General features: G+C 39.6%; 1 protein-coding gene across 1 annotated transcript in view; it reads right to left on the bottom strand.

The window, feature by feature from the left end:
- LOC104945970 (protein CFAP46-like) overlaps window positions 1–9,695 on the bottom strand; it is a gene marked incomplete at its 3' end in the record, with an annotated part of 20,089 nt that extends 10,394 nt beyond the window's left edge. Inside the window, exons 1-10 of the mRNA XM_010771710.1 lie at window positions 9,627–9,695; window positions 9,105–9,283; window positions 8,484–8,590; window positions 8,227–8,297; window positions 7,302–7,475; window positions 4,429–4,508; window positions 4,027–4,087; window positions 3,896–3,928; window positions 1,914–2,016; window positions 1,677–1,789 (exon numbers count right to left, since the gene is read on the bottom strand). Coding sequence (XP_010770012.1) covers window positions 1,677–1,789; window positions 1,914–2,016; window positions 3,896–3,928; window positions 4,027–4,087; window positions 4,429–4,508; window positions 7,302–7,475; window positions 8,227–8,297; window positions 8,484–8,590; window positions 9,105–9,283; window positions 9,627–9,672 — 967 coding nt within the window. The remainder of the gene's footprint in view (window positions 1–1,676; window positions 1,790–1,913; window positions 2,017–3,895; window positions 3,929–4,026; window positions 4,088–4,428; window positions 4,509–7,301; window positions 7,476–8,226; window positions 8,298–8,483; window positions 8,591–9,104; window positions 9,284–9,626) is intronic.
- Window positions 9,696–11,218: the final 1,523 nt, after the last annotated feature.

Here is an 11,218-nt window from a genome sequence, read left to right on the forward strand (position 1 = left end):
TTACAGTGGCTATAGACAATGCCAAGAAGTTGTTTTGCAAGTGTACATTCTCCAAATAGAGAGTAAGTCTTGTTACTTTTACGAGAGTGGTACCTTTGGAAACTAGAGACCTGTGCACAATCGAGTTTATATTTGTGGACACAGTACCTTGTGCTACTACAGTATCGAGGTTGACTGTACGAGTCTCGTCGTCTAAAGTCTACTGCTTATTTACCAGCGGCGGGAGTTGTCGAGATGCAGCTAATACGACAGCAAGTGTGTCGCGTTACGCTTATAATGCGAAGCGAAGATTTGCGAGATAGAGTAGCGAGATCAGCGAGCCCAAAAGTGGGCGCGACAGGTCAGACACAAATGAGGTGTAGGTAAGTTTGTTCTGCGCCGACCGAGCCCCCGATGTTGATGTTGTTTGTGCTTGTATAAAAATGTAAGCATGTCAAGGAACTTGAGCATCTGAAGTGTACTTTTTGTGTACTTTCGGGTTAATAATGTGGCCTTTTTGGCAGATTAACTAAAGGTGTGCGGCTGCTGTGGTGGGGAAAGATGAGGCTGAATTTACAATGGGGTTTAATGGAGACATGTTGAACGTTTTTGTCACTTCATGCCCTCAAGAGGCATTTTGTTTAATTATTTTGCTTAATTTTTATTTATTTTTTAATTATGTCTCAGGAATGTAGGGTTTGGGAATTATGGCAGGTTTAAAAGAAAATATGAAGGCAAAATTAAATCTGTTTTCCACTCTAGCTGTGACATCACGCACTCTAAAATCTGAAGAAGGCCTCTTTACCAAGGCCTGAACAATGTTTAATATCTCTAAAAGTACGAATCAGATTTAAAATGTGTGTAACACGAATAATGTCAGAAAGATGTGTAACATTTTAAAGTTGGAATGAGGTTTCTGAGTGAAAGTAGAAAGGAGCAGTTAGCAGTTGAAGTCGCATGAAAATCTTTCAAGTCTGAAGAGCTTCTCCATTGACTTCAATGTTAAAAATGGGATGAATGATGGGATGTATCTCTGGAATTATGAAAGTTATGAAAAAGAAAAGTAATAGCCATCGATTCCCGACCGAGCTGAACGTTTTGACGTTTGAACGGAGTTTCTGCGATGTGGAATGTGAGAGAAGAAGAGGTGCAAAATAACCCGGCGGAATAATAAAGAATTTTGTGCGTAGCATAACAGATAGTTGGAATGCTGTATCATCATTCCCACTAAATAAGCAACGAAGCATCTGATCTATGGCAAATGTTCTTTTTTTAAATTGGTGACAGCACTAATTACAACTATATTATGGATTTTTGTTATCAGATCTTATCAGAGCTGGTCAAATGAAAGTCAGATTTTTAATGTGGCACTATTTGATCCAGTACTTTTACTCCTAGTTCATTGTTGTTTTAGAGAGAAAGCGACATCTGTGGACACCTGCACAATTAACAATGAAGGAATCCTAACTCGGAGAAGCTGACTGAAATGAAAAACTCCCATGATCCAATGCTATTTAACAAGGCAAAAGACACCCCTAAGAAGCAGAAAATGAAATATTGTTGTTTTAAGTATGGATATAAACAATAGTATTCATGTGAAAACGTTCAGCATATTGCCAGTGTTTCAGTCTAACATCTAAAATTATAAAAACAACATACAATCATTAAAATATCAAATCTTGTATGGTGTACATTACCACACAGACTGAGGGCTGTCAGTTTGGCAGGTGGAATGTTTGCCATGAAGCGCTCCATCCCCAGATAAATGAAGGCGCTGCATCCACACAGCAGCTGCTCCACCTCGGAAAGACTTAACACATATAGGAGAGGGGTTAGTGCTGCAGAAATTATCAGGTGGGTTGCAGTGTGACACATACAGTTGGATCTCAGTATGCTCAGTGCAAAGACCCTAACATGCTGACTTGAATTCTAACCTGGGGGTTACTGTGCTCCCCATGAAGCCCTCCCACAGATGGGTACAATGCTGGCTGTGGGTTTCCAAAATCTCCTTCATCCTCTTGCTTAAGCTGGTCCCATCTGTGCCAGAGAGACAACGGCATATTGTAAAGCCTTACAAAGATGGGAAGAATGGGTGAGGTATACAACACACAACATTTCTAAGGATCCTTCTACGACATCCTTATGTGATGTCTATATGGGAGGCTGTGGCTCAGTGGGTTAGTGCGCTGATCCTCGAATCAGAGGATAGCAAGTTTGAATCCCACTGCAGTCAGTATGTTGTTGTGTCCCTGAGACACTTCACCCCAAATTGTTCCTGTGGGGATTGCCCACAGTACTGAATGTGTGTAAGTCACTTTGGATAAAAGCGTCCAACAAGTGACATGTAATGTATATCATGGTGGAAGATCGATGCTTCCACTGACCCCCTTTATTTCTCTCAGTCTCCTAAATCTGACCGAATGTATTATTTTTAACAATGCCTGTTTGAAGTATTACATTATATTACATACACAGGTATAATGTAGTAAACAGGCTTAGGGAGTAACGGATAACATGTCATGGGATTACTTACTCAGGATACAAACAAAGGTCTATTGCCTAATAGTTACATAAAAAGATATGTAATCATATTCTGTTACAAACGTGGGATTACGAGCAGGATTACAATGTTACTAAAAAGAGCATGTTGTTTGTTGTAAACGGATCAGATATAATGCTTTTCTTTGTAGGCTGCACTATTCTGTAAGCCTTATTTGGTTTCTTCGTTTCTAAGGTCACATTGTTCTTTTGTCTTACATTATACAAGAAAAAAACATCTTATTTATTTTGTCTTGTATTTATTGCATTGCATTTGATATTGAGCCCAAAAGTAACATAAAGTAATCAGGTAATATGACATTTATATTTTTATACTTTTTTTTTTTTTACAGGTAACTAGTAATTGCAACGGATGACATTTTTAAAGTAAAAACTAAAAACTCTCAAACCTGGTACTAAATATGCTCAGTGAAAGACTGTGAATCTTTCCCAACCTATTTCCCCCCAATACATATTAGACTAGGAAAAATCTTCTTATAACGGGTAAAAACATGTAAACTTAAATATACCAGCTTTAGTGTGGTTTGCAGAGATCCACAGGTATGCAATGAGATGAGATGCTGCTTAAGGCATTTGCCAAACCGGCATTTGCCGGTTTGCTCTCAATCCCCAAGGCCAAACTCCGGAGCTTCGGGGACAGAGCCTTCTCTGTGGCAGCCCCGAAGCTCTGGAACTCCCTCCCCCAAGACCTCCGTGAGTCTGATTCCCTCACCCTGTTCCAGTCCCGTCTCAAAACCCACCTCTTCAACTCTGCTTATCCTTAAACCCGCCCCTCCCCCCTCTGAACCAACATCCTCCTGACTGCTTTTCTGTTTTTGTTTTGTTTTTGTTTGTGTTTTTGTTCTTGTTTTGTTTGTCGACCTGACTCATAATGTAAAGCGTCTTTGGGTCTAGAAAAGCGCTATATAAATCCTATTTATTATTATTATTAATTGTTTTTTTAAATGTAATTGGTATTTGTTTTTTAGATGTGCCTTCCTCCCCTGTTATTAAATTATTATTTTGCATATGCACTATGACTATTACACATTTTGAATAAAACAAATGAGACATTAAACCTTCTGATTTGAAACGTGTGTCATGCAATGATTGACTGAAATACGGTATACAAATAACATTATATGACTCAGAACATCATGAGCCTCAGTAGAACTCTCCCACGGTCCAAAACACACCATCCATACAAAACCTGAAAGAAAAGCAGTTTAAGCTTTTCAGTACATAACATTTGTTTCGGTCTGAGTGCTGTGCATTTCAACTCTGTATATAATTACACTAGTTTTTAATCTTAGTTTTTAATGTCATTCAAGGTTTGTAATGTGCTTTCTCAAAGTATATTAATGAGTCCTTTACTTACCAAAGGTGCCTTCATTGTGATGGTCAACAATATCTGTCAAAGAATGTTAAGAATAATCCTCTATGAAAAAAGGTTTCTGTACCTATTAAGAAAAAACTGAAATATGAATAATAATTTTAAAAAATGTATACATTTGAAATGACGCATGTCCACTGGAAAGGAGTTTGAGGGCAGTGCATGAGACACAGGTATCTGGATACATAAATTCAAGGTTATTGCATGTGAAATCCAGAATACTAACACAATAAAATGTATACAGACATGTGCAAATGTCCGTTGCAGGTAAGAATGTGAAAGTGGATTTTATACAGAGAATATAGAATAAAACAGGAAGGGGTTGGTGAAAAAATATAAGTAGTGTATGACAGAGGATACATACGCAGCGATCTTCATGAAAGCACATTATGTAATTGATCGAAAAAGCACACTTAAAAGGGAGCAAGAGGAACTTAAATAATTGCTGGTGCTGACAGCAGGTAAAAGTAATATTGCTGTCTGTATCTGGCAGGCCCTGATTAATTTACTGAACTCACCACTTTGATGGCTTGGCTTTGATCTCCCTTCCCCTTCGTTCCCTTGCCACCTTTGGTCTCCTTTTTGTTGTCACTTTCAACTGCCACAGACAGGAAGCAGAATTAATACATACACTTCTGCAGGGTAGATTACAAGGCATTTGGACTGAAAAAAAAAAATAAAACGTCTCAGTATCTGCAAAGTCAATGACATTTATTGGTGACCGAAGAACAGTTGTAAAAGTTTCCTCATGGCGGCAACATCTATTGCCCTCTGCAAATGAAAGCTGTTGATAAAGCATTAATTTATTTACCAACCTAATTAGATTTGCTTCCTTTTTTCTTATGAAACAAAAAAAGAATGCAATTTTTTTACTATTATCCTTGCTTCACATCGCCATCGCCCTTTAGCTTGTGACTAAAATGTTCAACTTTGGAAATGTTGTATTCCTTCACATTAAGCTGTTCCTCACACTATTTTACTAAGCAGATCCACTGTTTGGGTATGGGAATGCTGTCTTTGGATCAGACAGAAATAAAACCGGACGTAAATATACATGTAAGCATCCATTTATTATGACAGGTGGGGGAGGGGTGTTCAAGTTTAAGGAAAATAAGGCACTAGCAAGCAGTGCTAAATGCAAAAACGTTGTTAGGATTTTGGTACGTTTGTAGAATATTGAGAAGGAGGAATACAGAGGACAATGTATATTCCCAAGAGGTTGGGTTTAGCTTAGATATGTATTCATGCAGCAAAAAGCGCTGTAGGTTATTTTGTGACGAACAATGCTGGCTATCTAAATCCTTTCATGACCTTTCTAAGGAGAGAGCCAGGGGAAGCCTTTCAGCATGGGAGTTAATAGAGAAATATTCACCGATGTCAACCTTTAACGCCACGCTCGAGGATAACTCTTCAGACCTTTCAGTCTCCTCTCTGGAAGTTTCACGACCCAGTTGTTTAGTCTGCCACAGTTAACACAGTTTCGCCCCGCCCCTCGCTCCAATGACCATTAGACCATTTAGTAAGGTAAAAAGCAAAAATGCCTCTCAGACGCTCTTCCGTTTACTTGTTTAATAAAGAAGAACAAATGGTCCGAAGATACACGGATTCATCTCCCTCCATCATGTTAATTTGAATCCGAAGTTCTGAACATGGGACCGCCCCTCTCGACCTTCTGAGCCAATCACAGCGCGATAATGACTATACTCCTGTTTCCACTATACTTTCTCTCACACATACATTCTTCTCTTGCATACATATATTTAGAATATTAAAATGTAAACATTGAATGAATGTGCATGAGAGCAAAATGTATAAATATGAGCGTTACACTATATAAATATGAGAGCAAAATGTATATAGGCCTATAGTGAGTGACAATGTATGAATGTGTGAATCGAAATATGATAATATGAGAGCAAAATTTATGAATGTAAATATATGTGTATGAGAGTGAAAATGTATTTACATAAAAGGAGAATGTACGTGTGTGAGAGGACCAGTATGAATTACACACACACACACACACACACAAACACACACAGACACACACACACACACACACACACACACACACACACACACACACACACACACACACACACACACACACACACACACACACACACACACACACACACACACACACACACACACACACACACACCATGTATACATCACTTCAGGGGACATTCCATTGACTTGCATGCATTTCCTAGAGACTTATCCTAACCTTAACCAACACATGCCTAACCCTAACCAAGTCTTCACCCTAAAATTAATGATTCCCATATTTCACCTCCAATTTGTCCCCATAAGGGAAGCGAGTCCCCACACGTGACTGTGTGAACAGATGTAGGTCCCCACAAGTATAGTAATGCTAGGACACACACACACACACACACACACACACACACACACACACCACACACCACACACACACACACACACACACACACACACACACACACACACACACACACACACACACACACACACACACACACACACACACTAAAGATGTCTGCATCATCAGATTCACTGCTCTTTCAACCCCCTCCTCTTTTCAAAATATGAATGTGCATTATTACCCAGAGGATGGAAGCATCATTTCCAAAAAGTAACTAGATTTCTTTCTTGTGATGTTAAGCTCATAGGAGACCTCCAAAAAAAACGTGATTGTATTCATTTAAATAATGCAATTCATTTGTGGTTTTATTTAGTTTTTTTAACATAAATGTTTTTTTTAATTGATTTGAATCAGATTCAGTCCACCAAGATAAAACATTACTTTTTGTATTCCTAATCCAACAAAAACAATTGACCATATATTACAGTAGTGAAGCACAGATGTGCAACTGTCACTGGTTTATGTGTGATCAAAACGGGATCTTGTATTTGTGCATCAATTTTGGATATGGATTCTTAGAATTGTCTTCCAGAAGGATACTACTGTATTTGTTGCTCACCTGCCCTTTGTTCCAATCACAGTTTTGGGAAATGATAACACAAAATGATAGCTCAATTTAAATCAAAAGGGAGACATTCTTAGCAGAGCGACGCTGTTTATCAAATTAAGTTCTGACAATATTGGTGAACATATTGATTGGTGTGAAACTATACTTATTTCAACTAAATGCATGTTAGTGGCAGTTGAAAAAAAAATCACTTAATCCTTTAATTTAGTAAACTTGGCAGCTGAGTCTTTTTTTTACGGAAAGCTGGTATTTTTTTTATGATTAAGGAGACAAAACACAAAAAAAGTCTGCATAAAGTTCTGCAAAAAATAAATAATGATGGTGAACTATTTTCATGGGAATGCTAGGGAGTCCTTGGGCAGTGGCAGTGTTTGCAGACAGTCCTGTAAATGTATGTGCGTGCGTGTTTCTGGTACCTTTGTTTGGCTCTACTCGGATCAGGCGGCTGTGGAGGAGCTGCAGGGAGAAATCTCGAGACACAGAGTTCAGGCTTTCCTCCTGCAGGATGGACAAGGCTTCCAGCGGCAACTCCAGTAACTTCCTGTCTGCCAGCAACACCACATACTCCCCTGATTCTGCTGGTAACTTCACTACACACACACACACACACACACACACACACACACACACACACACACACACACACACACACACACACACACACACACACACACACACACACACACACGTTTTGATTTGCAATGGCGTCCATGTTTCTGATCATAACTTGCGGGGACCACACACAAAAACAATCTGTATTGCGGAGACACATTTTTAAAAACTGATAATTATTTCTATATTTTATGATACTTGTTTTAATTGATTTGTTTTGGTGATCTTGGCATTTGTATCATTGTGATGTCTCGTTTTAACTGTGGAATGCTGAAGGGGAGTAATAAAGAGACTTTTAAAACACTTTTCTCTTGTTTCGTAAATGTGATGACAAAATATCTTTGAAGTAGTTTTGATTTAATCTGTTAGATGGTGCTGTACAACAACCTCCAAGTACCTATTGCTAGACGCCTTATGTTCATAAGAGAGTGTAAGTGTTCCAACTTAACTATCTTTGAGTGAACAATTATAAAAAAGCTTAGTGGCACTATCATCCCCACTGTGCCTTGTAAAGGTGCTGTGTGTAAATCAGCGTGTATCACGTTAAATCACAGGTTCAGCAACAATTGGTCTGAGGGGGATGAACTGCCGCGTGCTTCAATAGAAACACACTGCTGATGCGGTGCCAATAAAACAGATAGGAATCAGAGCAGATGTTGTGTATTGTTCATGTGATACATTATAAAGATAACCACAAAGGCCTTAGGGTCTCAGATCCTCATCCTTTACCTGAGCTCCCTTTCTCTTCTTTATCTCTGGCTTTGGTCATCTCAGGGACCAGTAGTGGTGTAGTCTGCGGCCTGAGGCATGTAAGAGAAGGCAAGAATCAGTAAGGCTACACTACCTTATTACTGACAGAGCATAAGATAAAACCAGATAGTGTGATAAAGTGTGCTTTGTGCTAGCTTGCTGCATGCATTTGTGAACACAGATGCAGAAAACGTTTCCTGTGTAGTGGACAAAATGGGGAATCTGATGAAATGTACCTTAAGCATGAAAAGTCAAACTTTGTGAGGAGTGGATTCAAATAGTCATCCATGTTTTCTACAATCTCTCTGAAGTGAGGTCCTAACATTTCCTCTGCAGCAGCTTTCTGTAAAGGAAAACAAGAAAAAAAATATGTATGCCATCATCCTACATCCATGTGTCCAAAATTGTGTTCCAAAAAAACAGACATTTGTGTGAAATGTTGATATAAAGCAAGTCAATTCTTAAGTAAGGATTCCTTTGACTCTTGAACACAAAATTATATTCAGTTCATCCTTGAGTCTAAGTGTATGCAACATTTTTGAGAAATTCCCTCAAGGCGTTATTAAGCATGGATCGACAACAAGAAAACATGATGCTTTCTTTTCATGTCTGAAATGTGAATTTCAAGAGCTGTGATGTAGTATTTATTGTTGCAGACCACTCATTAGTCTCATACACACTACATATTGAAGCAACATGATTCTTGTGTATAAAACTCAGCTGTCCCAAGTCTCCCCTGCAAGCAAGGAGAGACATGATAATAATAACAACAGTGGAGTGATTCAATTCATGAGGCTTGCAGTGGATAGATAATGTCAATAGAGTGAAAGAAGAGCAGAGGTCTCAACAAGACGTACACGGGGAAACACACGATGCTCCTCCGAGGGCTGCGGTCTTCCCTCAGCAGCGTGCCAGCAGGCGTGCTTGAGGAGGGCGTGTCTCGTCTCCTGGTCGAAGGCCCGGATCTGCTCCCTCAGCGCCAGCAGAGCCTGGGGGCAGACCGAAACCTTCGCCACCTTAGAGCACGTCAGGCTACCTGAAACAACAGAATTATTGACACTCAGTCAGCCCTGCATACTCAAAGACAAACCTTGTAATTGGTCCCAATGAGCACTGCCTCCCTCTTCTTCTGGACCTTTTGTAAGTCTAGTCAGAGGAGAGGTTGTGCGAGCAGGTGATACGGTATGCAAGGCTTGCAGATAAATGTTACATGGGAATACTAAATAAATGTGGCTCCATGTGAATGAAACTTAAATGCTACAAACAGATATGCAGTTAATACTCTGTTTGAAATAGCTCACATCTCTCACAAAAGTGGGAAGTCTGAAAGTGCTTTGTATTGTGAACATAGGTCTAAAAAACAATGCACAATCTCTAACCTGTTCCTTGCGTCGTCTTTCCCTTTTGATTTGGAGCTCTGTTCATTTCATAGAAGGCACCAAAAAGTTCTGACCTAAATACAAAAAAAACAAAAGGACTTTCTTTAACCTTTAACTGTATATAATTATGTTAGAAAACAATTAAAATGCATACCATCTTCATTCACAAGTACATACACATGTAAACAATCAGCCCTCTATTGGCAGGTGTACCAAACAGCTTCACATACACTGAACAAAAATATAAATGCATCACTTTTGTTTTTGCTCCCATTTTTCATGATATGAACTCAAAGATCTAAAACATTTTCTATATACACAAAATAACCATTTCTCTCAAATATTATTTACAAATCTGAAAAAATCTGTGATAGTGAGCACTTCTCCTTAACCGAGACAATCCATCCCACCTCACAGGTGTGGCATATCAAGATGCTGATTATACAGCATGATTATTGCACAGGTGTGCCTTACGGCCCGTCTACACTGCAGGCATCGACAAATGCGTTCAACGCTTCGCCCATTCACTTGAATGGGGTGACGTAGAAGATTTTTAATCTTCGCCGAACTGCATTGTGGGGAGCATGGCATGGCTTTGCAAGCATCACGAGCATCTATCCGTTGAAAGTTGAACAATGTTCAACTTTTGAGGCTCGATGCTTGGCATCAGCCAATCAAATCCCGTTTATGCAAATCCCGCCAGTGCAAGCGCTAGCCAATCAAACCACGTGCAAGCTGGGAGAGCCAGACCGCAGTTCATTTCCTCATATTCCAAACGAGATATTACGGTAGCAAATCACTCGGTTCTTTACGACCAGAAATAGTTCTGGTCGTAAAGAACCGAGTGATTTGCTACCGTAATATCTCGTTTGGAATATGAGGAAATGAACTGCGGTCTGGCTCTCCCAGCTTGCACGTGGTTTGNATTGACTAGGTCCCCACGTGTGGTTCTGGGATTTTTGCTCACTGTTCTTGTGATCATTTTGACCCCACGGGGTGAGATCTTGCCTGGAGCCCCAGATCGAGGGAGATTATCAGTGGTCTTGTATGTCTTCCATTTTCTAATATTTGCTCCCAGAGTTGATTTCTTCACACCAAGCTGCTTACCTATTGCAGATTCAGTCTTCCCAGCCTGGTGCAGGTCTACCATTTTGTTTCTGGTGTCCTTTGACAGCTCTTTGGTCTTGGCCATAGTGGAGTTTGGAGTGTGACTGTTTGAGGTTGTGGACAGGTGTCTTTTATACTGATAACGAGTTCAAACAGGTGCCATTAATACAGTTAACAAGTGGAGGACAGAGGAGGCTCTTAAAGAAGAAGTTACAGGTCTGTGAGAGCCAGAAATCTTGTTTGTTTGTAGGTGACCAAATACTTATTTTACCGAGGAATTTACCAATTAATTCATTAAAAATCCTACAATGTGATTTCCTGTGGATTCTTTCACCCCATTCTGTCTCTCATAGTTGAGGTATACCTAGGATGAAAATTACAGGCCTCTCTCATCTTTTTAAGTGGGAGAACTTGCACAATTGGTGGCTGAATAAATAATGTTTTGCCCCACTGTTTGTGTGTTTCTGCTCTCTACCTATCAGCAG

The sequence above is a fragment of the Notothenia coriiceps genome, unplaced genomic scaffold (assembly GCF_000735185.1).
Source record: "Notothenia coriiceps isolate Sejong01 unplaced genomic scaffold, NC01 NC01_scaffold00010359, whole genome shotgun sequence".
Lineage (NCBI taxonomy): Eukaryota > Metazoa > Chordata > Actinopteri > Perciformes > Nototheniidae > Notothenia > Notothenia coriiceps.